Source organism: Dipodomys ordii, unplaced genomic scaffold (assembly GCF_000151885.1).
Source record: "Dipodomys ordii isolate 6190 unplaced genomic scaffold, Dord_2.0 Scaffold56, whole genome shotgun sequence".
Lineage (NCBI taxonomy): Eukaryota > Metazoa > Chordata > Mammalia > Rodentia > Heteromyidae > Dipodomys > Dipodomys ordii.
In genome coordinates this window covers 12,189,788-12,205,672 of record NW_012267272.1, presented here as the reverse complement: position 1 = coordinate 12,205,672, position 15,885 = coordinate 12,189,788, and the positions used below count along the sequence as shown (strand labels likewise).

The 15,885-nt window shown below is 41.4% G+C and overlaps 1 protein-coding gene across 1 annotated transcript in view; it reads right to left on the bottom strand.

Annotated features, from left to right (window-relative positions):
* Cntnap2 (contactin associated protein-like 2) overlaps window positions 1-15,885 on the bottom strand; it is a 1,232,273-nt gene that overhangs the window by 200,567 nt on the left and 1,015,821 nt on the right. Inside the window, exon 17 of the mRNA XM_013021595.1 lies at window positions 11,655-11,825. Within this exon, the coding sequence (XP_012877049.1) occupies window positions 11,655-11,825 (171 nt within the window). The remainder of the gene's footprint in view (window positions 1-11,654; window positions 11,826-15,885) is intronic.

Below are 15,885 nucleotides of genomic sequence, written 5' to 3'. Positions count from 1 at the left end.
GGGAAAGAGATTAGAGTGAGGGAGCCTGTGTGAATTAAGAATCTAGGGATTTCTGAGCCAGGTGCTGGTGTCTTAGGTTTGTAATCCTAGCTACTCTGGAGGCTGAGAATTGAGGATCATGGTTCAAGTCCAAGTTGGGCAAGAAAGTCTGTGAGACTCTTATCTCCAATTAATTGACCACCAAAAATATTAGAAATGGAGCTGGGGCCCAAGTGGTAGAGTGCTAGCCTTAAGCCAGAGAAAGTTCAGGGGCAGCATTGAGGCCTTGAGTTCAAACTCCTGGATAGACTTTGGAAAGCAGTATGAAGACTCCTCAAAAGGCCCCAAATAGAGCTCCCCTATGACCCAGCATTTCCACTTTTGGGCATTTACCCAAATGATCACAAACAAGGCCATACTAAAGCTACCATCACAACTATGTTCATTGCAGCATTATTCACCATAGCTAATATATGGAACCAACCCAGATGCCCTGCAGTAGATGAATGGATCAAAAAATGTGGTATATCTATATCTATCTATCTATCTATCTACACACACACACACACACACACACACACACACACAATAGGATTCTATGCCTCCATCAGAAAGAATGACTTTGCCTCCTTTGTTAGGAAATGGAAAGAATTGGAAAAAATTATATTAAGTGAAGTAAGCCAGGCCCAAAGAAAAATAGGTCCTATGGTTTCCCTTATTTGCAATAACTAGTACAAGTCTAGGACAAGCAGAAAAGGTCAAAAGCTATGTACATATGACCATATAAGATGATGTTAAGAAGCAAAATGAACCCCAAGATAGGGATACAACTGTTTTTTTTCTTTCTTGCTATTGTTTTAAATGTATTTAAAATGTAGTGCGTGATTTTTTTGTTTCTTTGTATGTTCTTCCCCCATGGTATAACCACTGTTTTTACTGTATTTGATATCGGTGCCCTGAATCTTGTATATAGATTTTTCTAATTTGGGCAGGGGAAGAGAAATAACAAAATGCTGAAATAAGGATACAGGATGACCCATTGTAACAATGAGATGTACAAGACACTATGTTGAAAGTGAACTTTACAACTTGAAGGGGTCGGAAGGAGGAGTTGGGGAGGTGGGGAGGAGAGGGATGGTAGGGGAAAACCAAAGGAGGAGGTAACAATGCTCGATAAGAAATGTACTCACTACCTTACTCATGTAACTGCAACTCCTCTGTACAGTATTTTTACAATAAAAACATTTAAAAAACTCCAGGATAGGCACCAAAGGAAAAAATATAAATCTAGGGATTTCAATAGGTAAAGCCATTATGGGAGACAAAGAAACCTGAGAAGACGTTATTCCTTTATGTCCACCTGGGTGTTTGCAAGGTGTTGGAATTGATGCTTTCTCTGGGATTGTCCTGGAGTGATGGCTTACAGGACAAATAGTATTTGCCTACATCAAAAGCATAGTTTTTCCATCAGAAGAACGTTTCTGCACTATGTGGTCTCCTCTATCCAATATCGACTCTGGGTAATGAGGAGGAGAGTGGTGACATGGAAGTGGAGAGGGTCTGTGGAGGGTGACAATGACTTCCGGTTTGGACTTGAGGTTGGTTGTGATCGATCCTTAGAAGCAACTGCAACCAGGTGCCAGTGACTCTCAGTCACATCCTGATTCTATCCAGTGCAAGCACACAGGGTGACTGGAATTCCTGCAAGTGGATGTCATTAGCCTTGTGAAAGTCCTCCTTAGATCCTCTTTAGTGGGACTGAGAGCCACTGCCTCCCAAGTGAAGAAGCTTTTGATGATGCATTCACTCAGGAAGGAAGAGAAGTGGGGAACTGTGCTTGAAGCCGATGGCCGCTGATGGGCCTGTGGGAGTTGTGCTGGAAGAGACCTTAAAGAAGCTCTCGTTGACCTTGTAGAACAAGGGGACATGACATAGCTGGTGTAGCGTTGGTCAGTTCAGAATCCTGGTCTCTCTCTCTTTCTTTTTTTTTTAAATAACAAAAACCCCAAACCACTCTAAAATGAAAACAACCAAGTACTTTATTAACCTTCTTGCCCTTTGAGATTTTCCTCACAGCTGGATTTCTGTGTTTTACCATTTTTTTCACTGAAATATGTTTTATGTATAACTAAAACGTGCACATTTCCAAGTGTGTAGCTGGATACATTTGTACACATATATGTGGTTCAAGCGAAAGAATGTTTCCATGACTCCAGAAAAGACTTTTTAGCTGGGGACTAGTGGCTCGTGCCTTGTAATCTTAGCTAGGTAGGAGGCTGAGATCTGAGGATCATAGTTTGAAGCCAGAGCAGCCAGGAATTTCTGTGAGACTCTGACCCCCTAAGTAACCACCCAAAAGCTGGAGGTGGAGCTGTGGCTCAAGGGGTAGAGCAGCATCCTTGAGTGAAAAAGTAACTCAGGAAACCCATGCCTTGAGTTCGAGCCCCAGTATATACACACACTCTTTCTCTTCCTCTCTCTCCCCCTCTATTTCAGACTCTCTCAGTGTCTCTCTCTCAGTTTCTCTCTCTCAGTGTCTCTCTCTGTTTCTCTCGCTCTCTGTTTTTCTCTCTCTTTCTTACACACACACCCATACATGAAAGGGGGGAAGAAAAGAAAAGAAATTTCTTTCGTTGTTCCCTCGGGTGGTCACTATTTTGACTTCTATCTCTATAGATTACTTTAGCATATTCTTGAACATCATGTGAAAGAAATCATATATATGATAATATACATATAATGCAGTGTCCATATATAGTGTATGAATCCTGCTTCTTGACTCCTATTTTCTTTTGATGGTCTGAAAACTGCCTTTACTTTGGTCATATAAATAAGCTGGACATGAGTAGTGAGATTCTAAAAAACCAGGTCTGTAGTAAAGCCGTGGGGAGTTTACATCCTAGATACTACTCTACCTCTGGAACAGAAGCTGTGCCCCAGGGGAAGAGTCTCTTGGAATGGTACCAGAAGGATCATGTGCTTGAGTGTCGCAGGGAGGTGGTTGTGACTGTAGAAGAAAAAATCACTTGTAGGAGGAAGGGCAAGAAGATCAAGGTCGCCATCTCTATGAGGCAGAAGAAAGGTCACTGAATAAGGGAGAATTGAGACTATCCAGAAGACCCACCAAGGAGAGGCAGTCCAGAGCAAAGCCCTCTTCTAACACTGCCTTTACTAGAAAGAGGTAACTCTATCTGAGCGACTTAGGTGGAATTCTTACCGTGTCTGGAAAATTCCAGGGCACCAATCATTAGCAGACTACGTTTGGCTTCAGGAAAATTATTTTCACATCTAGGAGACATTCTATTTAAAATGCATTCTTTATCACCCTGGAGTCTATTTTGTATGTTCAAGTAACTATCTCCGCAGTGAAATTTTGTTTACTAATTATTTATTGCTTTTTTATTTTCCCTGAGACCGGGACTCAAACTTCTTATCTGATAGTTCTGCTCATTGTCTAGCACGCTACCAGCCGAGCCATGCCTCGAATCCCTTATTTATAAATACTTTAAGAATAAAATTAAAATAGCTAATATATTTACTAGCTTTAACATAGCTCAAAGTTTCATCTTTGCATTTACAAACTTTTTTTGGGGGGTCCATAATCCAAATTTAAAAAGTTTAAATCAAGAAGTCAGAGAAACTATAAAAAAGTTGTAAGTATGGCTGTTGGATAAAATTTATTCCAAATCTATGTTGATATCCTGTCTTGGCTTAAATATTTTTTTTGTTTTTGTAATTTTGGGTTGGTTGTGGGGCTTGGGTATTGTCCCTGAACTTTTTTGCTCAAGGTTAGTGCTCTACCACTTTGAGACACAGCTCCACTTCTGGTTTTCTAGTGGTTAGTTGAAGATAGGACTCTCCTGGACTTTCCTGCCCAGGCTGGCTTTGAATCATGATCCTCAGATCTCAGCCCCTTGAGTAGCTAGGATTACAGGTGTGAGCCACTGGGCTTGGCTGGCTTAAATAATTTAAAGGAAAAATCCCAGCACTAACAGCTGACTTATATTAAGGAAAGCTCATAGCATGTTTTAAAAAGCATCTTAAATAACACTCTCAGTGCTGCAGCCCCGTTGAGAAGAATTCTACATTTCTCAAGTTCCCATTGGAAACTTTTTAATATGAAAAGTATTCCAATTCTGAAATAGTGGAAGATAAATTACCATTAATTTACTTCTTCTAATTCATTGGTTTCTAGATATTTCAGAGTATTTGCTTCTGTGATTTTCTTGCGTGTGTGTATTGCAAAAAAATAAATAAATAAAGCTGCATCTTGGAAATGAACTCCTTTTCTTTAATACCCATTGCTAAGATCCCTAGGATCTGCGACAAAATGCCTCCCCATTTTGGGAGAGATACAACTGTCAGATGCAAATGTGTCCCGTGAGCCATCCTGACATCTGAAAAAGCTCAACTTCGCCAATGCAGAAGCTTATGCTAAAGTCTTACCATTGCTGGCTGCTTTTCCTAGTCAATAAATACCAGAAATTTCCCCTCAAATCCCTTTGACAAATATCTCCTGAAATTTTTTTGACATGTTAAATAAAGACCCCATAGTCAACTCCAAGCCCTTCCATCCTTGGATTGCTGTCCCTCTTTAGGGAGACCACCCTGTGGGACCATCAGCATTGGAACCCCTTTCCATGGTAGTCCATACTTTGGGAACAGGAGAGTACCTTGCCAGGGGCCCTTGCTTTGGGTAGCACCAGCATCTTCACTCGGCAGCGCCTCTTCCTGTGACATACCCTCTCCCCATCCTTCCTGCTGTCACCATTGGAATCCAGGGACCATAACACTTAGCTTCCAGGTCCTTGTCCATCCATCCATCCATGGTGATCACCTATAGATACCTCAGCAGTAGTGATGTGCAAGACCATGCAACACTTGGGCCTCTTCATGCCCCAGCCTTACATACTCCCTGGTACCCCCTGGTAGCATCTGAGATTGTACATCCTAGTTCTTCTTATCACCCAACCTTGAATTACAACAGTCCACCAGCAGTGTGCTCTGTCCTTTCAATGTATTCTCTGTCTTTTCAATGTATTCTCTGTCTTCCTTTTGACCACAGTTCTGTGGTGACCCCCTCCTCTTCTTCATTAGGTTTTCCATAGGTGTCTATGTAGACTAGGACTTTGCTCGTTCATTCAATTCATTCAACAAATGCTTATTTGTCCTTGCCATGGGCAGGGTTTTGTTGTGGTGCTGGAGTTGTGACATAATCTGTGTTCTCCCATTTCTGAGGACGCTTTCTCTTATTTCCTCATCTGGTAGCCACAGGCAGAGCTTTCACTTCTAATATTTGTTGATATAGTTTTTTTGTTGTTGTTGTTGGTCGTGGGGCTTGAACTCTGGGTCTGGGCGTTGTCCCTCAGCTCTTCAACTCAAGGCGAGCGCTCTACCACTTGAGCTACAGCGCCACTCTAATATTTATTTTATCCTATCTCACACACTGCTTTATAAAGTGGAGTGTGTTAGACTCTCCCACCAGACGGAGTGTGTCTTTGGGATGCCATATCACATCATCTTCTCTTGTTCTTCCACCCCTCCCAGTGACTACCTACAACAAATACTACAACAAATTTACTTTGTTTATTTTCACAGTGCCGAGGATCCAATCCAGGGCCTTGCATACACCAGGCAAATGCTTTCCCACTGAGCCACATCCTTAAGCTTATGACACTGTCCTCACCATGATAAACCACACGGCCCCTTCAGATCCTTGCTTTAGTGACATCTTGGCAGTATTCAGTGCTATTCTTCCTTTTCCATTGGTTGCTGGGATACCACCATCTTTGTTTTAGCTCTTGAAAGGGGTTGTCCTTCTTGGACATTTATTTTCTATACCTTTGGGTTTTTATGCGGGGGGCGGGGGGAAGGTGGAGGCAATGTCATGCTTAATGTATCAAATTCTCATGTCCAGATGATTCCACAGTTGTTTGATGACTCCTGAACGTCCATCTTAGATCCTTCTGTTGAGATCCAGCATTGTTGAGATAGTCCCTGGTTTAGATATTCTCATAATTTACAGGGGTTTAAACTCAAAATAGCTTGGATTTGCCGTTGAACACCATACTCCTCTCATGCAACATCAAAACCAGAAATACCAGCTTCCTTCTAGTTTAGGTTCCTAACTGTTGTGTTAAAATCCTGAGGTATCTTTCTATTCCTTGGCCATCTTTTATGTTTACACCTTTTCATTGTCATCATTGCATTCATTCGATCATAGTTAATACAGATGCTCTTCACTCCCTGTCCCATGCTATGGTTTGTATGTGATTTGTCCTCCAAAGTCTCACAGATTGGAGGCTTAGTCCCCAGCGGCAGTGGGAAATTGTACCATTGAGAATTGGGACCTACAGAGAGGTTGTAGGGTCAGAGAGGGCATCTCCTGGCAGGGAATGCAGTTTCCTGCGGGGAGTTCGCCCATGATCTAGTCGTTCTAAGAACCTGAACACTGCCTGAGTCTTTCTCTGACTTCTTGTTTGGCTGGTTGGTCACTCAGTTCTCTAGGTGCATCCTAGGAGCTGTGGCAGCTAAGCGCTGTCTTCACAAGAGCTCCGGTGGGACCATTTGGACTTTCCCTATGTAATCTAGACAAATCTCTAATAAAACCAGCCCACCTCATGACTGGCATTGTAGTGATAACCGATAAGCTTGTACATCTGCCTCGCAATCTTTTTTTTCTAGTGAAGGCAGATCTGATCATGTAATATCCCAGCTTGCCATAATCAAAATCAAGCCCAGCCACAACGTTCCCACACAGAGACTGCAGGGAACCAAACCTTCTTGCCTTCCAGGCCTTTCTCTCTCGGCTCTTTCCAAGGAACCAGGACTCTGTGTACTTCTTGAGTCCTTTCAGTCAGTCTCAAATCATGTCACTCCTAGGTGTAATTCTGAAACAACCTGCTTTTCCCGCTTCCTGCCTTTCCTTCTCCTTCTTTACCTTTCTGACGCCTGCTCATCCATCAAAATTTAATTAAAGCATTCCATTCCCAGGTTGGCATCTGTGTCACTCTGATCCAGTTTAGTATTCTCCCTGGGCGCTGTCAGGGAGCTCACTGTCATGGGTGGCAGCTCACTGTCTTGTTCACAGCCATCACCTTTCGAGGTCAAACCTCCGCTCTGCACTTCCTAGCTGTGCCACCTGTCAGACAACTTCCTTGCCCTGTGCCTCAGTTTCCTCCTTTTGTAAAATGGAGATACAAAATAGAGGATGGTTAGGATAGCGAGATAATTTTTTATAAAATGCCTGGAACAAAGCCTCCCGCATAACATCCTAACAAAGCTGAGCTATTTTAGTGTCATTCTAACCACTGATTTTTCTGGCCTGTTGTCTAAAACAAAGTGATTTTTGAGGGAAAGGACCTTGATAGATTTGGCTGTGTCTTCTAGCACCCAGCATAGTATCTGGGACATAGAAGACACTCAGTTAGTACTGTGCACTGAAGGAACAAAGAAACTAACTAAATATGTGAAACCAGAGTTTTAAAAATTTACCTTTAAAGTATGCTAATGAGCAAGACTGCCTGATTATATCCTGTGTAATTTCCTACTTGTGCATAAGATGTTAATGGTATCTCATTAACGTATTGTACATAGGCTCACTGTTCTCAGAGTCAAGAATCTTCCACTCTTGACAGAAGGGTGCAGTGTAGTTAATTAACAGGATTGCCATTCTGGAAAGCAATGTGTAAGCACGCACTGTAACAAAATTCCTTTGAGACACACACGGAGAAACAAAGTTGGAATTTCTATCAGAAAGAAATCAGCAGGCCTCAAGGTAAGAAAAAAAAAAGAAAGAGATTGTTTAAACAAAAGTCTGTAAGAACTGAGCCCTCTGATAGCTATTCACGGAGAGAATTCTCTACCCACTGCCCTAGGAATCCTGACGGGGGAAAAAGAAAAACTGAGCCAAGTATTTCAATCAATGAGGCTAGAGCATCGTATCTCTGCATGCTGGGTATGGAAGAAATTAAAATCCACAGATAGAAGTAGATTGAGGTAGCCCCCAAAATACGATGCTCGGAGGACAAAAGAAGTTTCAGGGGTAATATCCTCAGAGAGACTTTAAGCCTGTGCTGATGTACAGCCCTTCCCTAGCTCATCCTGAAACCCTATCAGGTCAAAAGTCACTGCATCCAGGGATATGTGCAGAGTCTTAGTATGCATTAGCAAGGAGAATTCCAGTCCTATAGATAGCCAACAGGCTTGTCTATTTCTTGACTCTCTTCCTTTCCCAGAAATTGCTTTATGCTGATCCTTTCTCTCCTTCTATCTCTAAGAACTGTTTTACATACATTCTTGAAGAGTCCCAACTCCTTTCTGAGGGGCCGTCTTGCTTCCCTGATCCAACTCTTGACAACTGATGTAATAACTTTCTTCATTCTAGGATTGACCCTCTAAGACCCTGAAACACAGTCAGGACTGTTCAGGTCTATGCTTTGCCAAGTTGCAATTCTGATCAAATTGTATTTCTTGATCAATTTGTGCTTCAGTTTATCTTCATCTTAGTACTAGCATCATTTTCTTTTTTATTTTCTCCTTCCTTCATTTCCTTCCTTCCTTCCTTCTCGCTTTCTTTCTCTCTCTCTTTCTCTCTCTCTCTCTCTTTCTTTCTTTCTTTCTTTCTTTCTTTCTTTCTTTCTTTCTTTCTTTCTTTCTTGCTGGTCCTGTGGCCTGAACTCAGGGCCCCAAGTGATGTCCCTGAGCTTCTTTTGCTCAAGGTTAGTGCTCTACCACTTGAGCTACAGTGCCACTTCCAGCTTTTTCTGAGTAGTTTATTGGAGATAAGAGTCTCATGGCCTTTTCTGCCTGGGCTGGCTTTGAACCACAATCCTCAGATCTCAGACTCTTGAGTAGCCAGGATTATAGGTGTGAGCCACAGGAGCCCAGCTAACACCGTTTCTTGTTTATTTACTTTGAAGAAGTTTTTCTTACATAAAGAAAGCTCTTTTGGATCTCGGTGGACATGTCATATAATGATGGGTGTCCAATATCCACCACTGCGGGGATATTAAGAAAAAGGATTTTCTACTGTTAGTGTTATTAGTAGGTACAAGGGACTCTGAAAAGAGACCCTCAAATCCGTGCTCATGAGTCTTCACACAGAGTAACTATATGACAAAAAACATGTCAGCTGTGACATGACAAGGTTATAATTTAACCTTCAGCTGCAGAGTTTTCATGCTTTAGAAAGGCTCTGAAAACACCTCTGAAGACTTTTCCCCATCAGTAATAGATGGCATTGTTGGACACAAGCAAGAAGCAGAAACGCCTGCTCTCTCCACACACAGTCTGCCCTGAGACCAGGCCTGGCTTTAAAAAGAGGAGGATATGAGACAAAGACAGGGAGAATGGGTCATTAAACAGAAATGAGAAAATTGCTAAAATATGAAATTGCCTGTTTTTTGCTATGGGATATTTATTTCTAAAACATGGCCCTACTAATATAGAAGTGAGAACATAGTTTGATTCAATTAATTTTAATAGAGGGAAGTGAAAATTCCCTTTTGTATAATTCCAATCCATAATTCAATACAGCATTTTAACTAATTAATAAATAATTAATTTTAGTTCTAAGACAAAGAATATCTTCCTCCAGTCTCCCATTCTGTCATGTCTGGCTCAGATCACATCCATAATGATCAACCCTTGGATGATAATTACAGTCTGCCAGATACTGAATTAAGTGTCCTGTGACTATCTATGTCCAGTCATCGGCACAACCTCCATGAATGACTAACCCCCATTTTAAAGTTTAGGAAATTGAGATACAAAGAGATCTAGCAATTCATCCAGCATCTGGATTTGAACTTGAGCAGGAAAGTCCAAAGTCTTTCCCTGAGTCATCCTTTCCTTTTTTTTTTTTAATAAAAGTGTATCTACCCAGAACATTATAAGTCAGGATACAGCAAAGACACCTGCACATCCGCGTTCACGGATGCGCTATTCACAATGGGCAAGTTATGGAAACAGCCCAGATGGCCTTCAATAAATGAGTGGGTCAAAAAATATGGCACCTATTTTATTCATCCATTAGAAAGAATGATATCATGTTATTTTCAGAGAAATGGATGGACCTAGAACAAATCATGTTAAGTGAGACAAGCCAACTTCAGAGAGAAAAATGGTGCATGTGTTCTCTTATATGTGGAAGCTAGATCTAAAATACACTGGGACATAATAAGTTATATAGGGCTCTATGCATTTACATACAAACAAGCAGAGTAACGGTGGCTATAGGTAGGGGTGGAATCCAAAGGCAGAATTTCTCTGAACATCTAAAGTACTATTTATCAGAATGAACACCAGAAAATGGAAATATGTTTTTAAGGGAGGAGTTTTTTACAGGGAGGGAAGAATGGAGGGAGGAAGGGTGAACAGATGCAGTCATAATAGCCAACACTATGTAAAAAATCAACTATGTAACTTGAAGGTAGGGGTGGGAGGGGGAAAATGGCGGAAAGCGAAGGAAGGGCGACACTGTACACATTACACCTGACTTGTGGGATTGCAACATCTTTGTACAAGTTCTTAATTATAACAACAATAAAAATGAACTCAGTGGGACTTCTACAGAATGATGTTCATCTGAGATTCTCTTTTGAAACAGTTTATCACATAGTTAAAAATACAGAAGCATATGGATAGTTATAAGTATCGAAAGGGAAAAATATCTCATCAGTTAATGCTGGAAATGGATTTGGGCTCATTCTTAGGACTAGTAGCATGAGTCCTCAGATGAACTGGGGAGGGAGACAGAGCCTCCACGAGGCTGAGAACTTTTGAAGGAGCCATGGATACACACGGTGGCCTTGAAAACTCTGACTTGTCTCAACAGTCACCAGAGTCCTGTGTTGGCAAATATTCCCTTAACTTAGAAGCCCACGGACTGTAAATTCCTAAAGCTGAACTTGACATCTGACAATACAAAGATCCAAAGAAGGCAAGAATGGCCCTTCTTTTTCTTTTTATATTGGAGTGTATTTATAGATTAATTTGGGGAGTTTATTTATTGACACTATTAAAGAATCCCATTCAGAGCATGGCGTCAGTCACTAGAATGGCTCTTCCTGGATGCAGTGGGCCACTTCCTCCTACAGGGGCAAACCTCCACAGCAGACCTCACAGCCTGTGGCCTCAAGGCCATCTGGCCTGATCTAAACAGCGAATGCCCAGAGCCTGTCCTGGCTGTCTTCTGTGTCCTTGGTGACATGAATTCAGGGTGGGTTGGTGCAGGGTGAAAAGCTGCCCCAGCATCCCCGCAGGTAAATTGTAAGCAGCTGTCTCTGTCACACAGCTGTTCTTATTTGTTATTTGTTTTCCTTTGTGTTATTTCTCCGTCTTCCTGGCTCTCAAATCTCTTTACATCATCCTCTGTTTACTCTTGACCCACATCCTTGGAGAATGACTACATAAGAGAGAACTTCACATGTATTTGCTCCCCTCATAGTATTTGGTAAATACGTTCTTGCCTGTGGGCATGTCTGCCTACAGCTGCTTTCTTGAGAGCATGCTGAGGACAAGAATCTGGATAGCACATCTATCTTCTAGTTCTGTCCTGTTTCTGCAATGAAGAACATCATCTATACTCTCATGACAGGGTATCATGATCCCAATCCAAGACCAGCCTGAAGTTAAAAATTGTCTATTCAAGTATTGACAGAACCAGTACTCACATTTCAGCTCCAGCTTGATGAAGTCCGTGTTTCCCAGATTTTCAAGAAACACTCCCCGGGGGATTAGCGTCTTGAAGTAGAAAGAGATGTCAGCACTTGTTTCTCCTTGGAAGGTAGAGAAGTGCAGATAGGATGAAGGGTTTGGGAAAGAGGCAGCATTCCAATAATTCCCTGTGAGGAGAAAAGCCAAACCAGGTTCATTTACACCTTGATTAGGGTAATTGGACAAAAGATATCATTTCTAGAGTTTAATGACCTTACTCCATTTCCCCAGAAACAATCTTTCACTTCCCCAACGTTACACACGTGTATATACAATAATTTACTTAGGCATATTTGCATATTTATTTTATATGTTATCATTTCAATACCAGCACAGAAACTTATACACACAATTAATAAAATAACAATAGCAGTTATGGGTTAAGACAGTTTCCACTATGTAACTCTACAAATAAGAAGAGTCAGATTAGTGAAGCAGATTCTACATTCTCAGGGCAGAAAGAGAGAAGCATCAGGATTAAGAAAGAGATGACAGGACATTACAAGGCATAGAGAAATAGAACGGTTAGAAGGAGAAAAGTAGGCATAGTCCACAACTCCACTCTTTTCTGGTGGAGGGGAGCCAAAGCTGAATCACAACCTCAAAGTAAGACAGGCAGCGTGATAACAGTAGACTAGCAGACCTAGCTGCAAGAGAAGCCGTTAGGGCTTTGGAGCCCTAAATTTAATGGGGAAGAGGGGTGGATTTGGTGTGAGAATGGCCCCTCCTACATGGCAGTCTAGCAATGGGGAAGAAAACTCTTTTTGTCCATCTCTGCATTTTTGGAGTGTGTAGACTTATTGTTTGAAACTGGGGACAGTCACAAGTCAGGGACCTGAGGTGTACCTGCCACAGTGTTTGAACAGGAGATTGCCACCAAAGGCAGCCATGTGGATGATTGGAAACAGACCTGCTGACAGGGCAACAGGGAGCTGGGCCCATGGAGGGCACAGTGACCAGTAGCCCCACCTTGCATGGTGAGGAGCAAGACTTATCCCCTGTGGATTACTAGAGTCTGAGATCTGACTCCAAGACCCAGGGATTGCACAACCACTGCCTTACTGTCCTGTGTAGCTTGCTACTGGGCAGGACTGAGAGCTCTGAGCCGACCTGCCTTGATTATCCCTTCTGCGCAGGGTTTACTGTGGCTTGTGCAGATCTGAGAGTTGTGACACTGGGAGGCAGAGCCACGTTCTCTCAGGGCTTCCCCTTCAGTGAAGAACTCAGTGCTTGTTTGCTCCCTTTACTCTAGGATATACTTGGCGGACACTGTAGGCTGGGATGTTTGCTGTCCCTGGGAGGGCCAACAGAAGAGAGTCAGTGGGAACCTGCCTGTTCACAGGCAGCAGACTTGTTGGAGCCAGTAGTGACTTCTGGTATACAAAGAAGAGAAGCTTCTAACGTGAACACTAGCCTTGATTCTGACAACACAATCTTCAACAAGACAGTTTATGAAATAATGCATCTTGATTAATATCGCCTTTTCAACATTCTTGCCTATCCCTCCCAACTCACCCCTTCCTTCACTTTTCTTAATTTTGTAGGATATACATTGGGTTCTTGATTGCATTCTCTCCACTTCTCATCTTCAGTTGTCTACCCCTCTCCCAAGGATTCTACCCTACCCCTTTCAAGTACCTACTTTTGATTTTGCCTTTTTTAAAAATTTGGCTACTTTATTTTTCAGTTGTATACATTCTTTGGTTCCTTTTTTTCTTTTTTTTATTGTGAAAATACTGTACAGAGGGGTTACAATTACACAGGAAAGATAATGAGTACATTTCTTGTCAAGCATTGTAGCCTTCTCCTTTGTTTCCCCTTCCCATCCTCCCCCTGCCCCCCTGACTTTGCTTTTCTAAGGAATGAGACTATTTGAGTTCTCCCTCAAATCTACCATATATTAGTTACTACACTTGTATGCTTGCATACCACCCAATAGATTTACTTACAAGTTTATAAGGCAATTCTAGTTTCCACATATGTGAGAAAATTCAACTTTCATGTCTCTGGGCCTGACTTACTTCACTTAACAATTTTTTTCCACGTCCTTCAATTTCTTTGCAATTGATGCAATATCATTCTTTCTAATGGATGAGTAAAATTCCATTGTGTATATATACAACATTTCTTGATCATTCATCCATTGAGGGGCATCTGGGTTGATTCCATACCTTGGCTACACTGAATAGTGCTGCAATGAACATGGTTGTGCTGGTGGCTTTACTGTATCTTGGTTTGTAATCTTTGGGATAAATGCCCAGGAGTGGAATTGCTGTATCATAGAGTAGTTAACTGAAACCAGATTCCTATCTTTCACCTTGCACCAGCACCAATTCAAAACCAAAGATCTCAATGTAAGGCCTGAAATCATGAAATTATTACAGGAAGGAGTAGGAGAAAAATTAGGTCTCCTTGGCAAGGCAAGGACTTTCTGAGTAAAGATCCAGAAGCACAGCAAATCAAAGAAGGACTTGATAAATGAAACTGTATCAAACTAAAGTTTCTCCATGGCACAGGACATAGCTAACAAGTTTAAAGACAGCCATAGAATTGGAGAAGACTTTTGCCAGCTACACATCAGATAATGGCCTAATATTCAGAATATAAAGAGAACTTAAAAATTAAATTATCAAAAAACCCCAACACCCAATAAATGGGCTAAAGTGCATCTTCTCAGATATATTTACTCCCCTCATATACTTTGGGAAATATATTCTTGCCTTTGGGCATGTCTGTCTATAGTTAATTCCTTAAGAACATCATGAGGACAAGAATCTGGATGCACATCTATCTTCTAGTCTTGTTTCTGGAATAGGGAAAACCATTGGTGCTCTACTTTAGAGAAAATATAACCCGGTGTTGGGAGCACTGGATACCCACATGTTGAAGACTTAAACTAGATCCTTATTTTTCACCCTGTAAAATAAAATAACCCAAAATAGAGCCCAAACCTGAAACTCTGAAACTACTACAGGAAAACATAAGAAAAGCACTTCAAGATAAAGGCATGGGTAACCACTTTCTGATTAGAGTTCCAATAACTGAGGAAATAATGGAAAGCATTGATGAATGGGATTGCACAAGATGGAAAAGATTCTGTGCAGTGAAGGAAGCAATCATTGGAATGAAGAGACAGACTAGTGGACAGGAGGAAATCTTTGTCAGCTATTTCTTTGATGGGATTAATAGCCAGACTATAAAGAGAACTGAAAAACTCTAAACACTGAAAGGATGAAAAAGCCAGTTACTAATTGGGCAAATGAACCAAAGAGACAATTCTCCAAAGAAGTAAAAATGGGTAGTAGATACATGAAATAATGTCCAATATCCTTAACCATCAGGGAAATGCAAGTCAATACTACACTGAGTTTCCATCTCACCCCAATCAGAATGACCAACATAAAAAAAAGACAAACCACAAGAGATGCTGGCCTAGATGTGGGGAAAAGAAAATTCATACACTATTGGTGAGTGCAACCACTATGAAAGTCTGTGTAGAGGCTCCTTAAAAAACTGAAAATAGATACATCTTATAATCCAGAGATAACAGCCCATTGCATGCACCGAAAGGAATTAATGTCATCATACAGTAGGCATACATGCACACCTATATTTATTGCAACAGCAGTCACAATAGCCAAGATGTGAAATCAGCCTAGAGGCCCGTCAGTGAGTGAATGGGTAAAGAAAATGTGGTACTTATATAACAACAAACTTTTAATCAGCCACAAAGAAGAACAAATTCATGTTGTTTGTAAGAAAATAAGTGAAGTAAGTTAAACTCAGAAAGAAATTTTGCATGTTTATTTTTTCTCTCATATGTGCTATCTAGAGAAAAAGACAAGAAAGTAGGAAGGGGGATTTTTGTGAAGAGGAAGAGAACCAGGGGGAGGTAGAGGGGGGATCAGTGTGATGAGTGAGGTGAAGATCATCAAAAATATTTTTATTTTATTTTTGTGAACATACTGTACAGAGGGGTTACAATTTCATGGGCAGGATAATGCGTACATTTCTTATCAAGCACTGCAGCCTCCTCCTTTGTTTACCCTTCATATCCCTTCCCAGCCTCCCCCCCACTCCCCCCCAATCCTCTCCCCCCAATGTTGTAAAGCTCGTTTTCGACATGACAACTTGTACTTCTCATTGTTGCAACAGGTCCACCTGTATCCTTAAACGACTTGTTTTTCC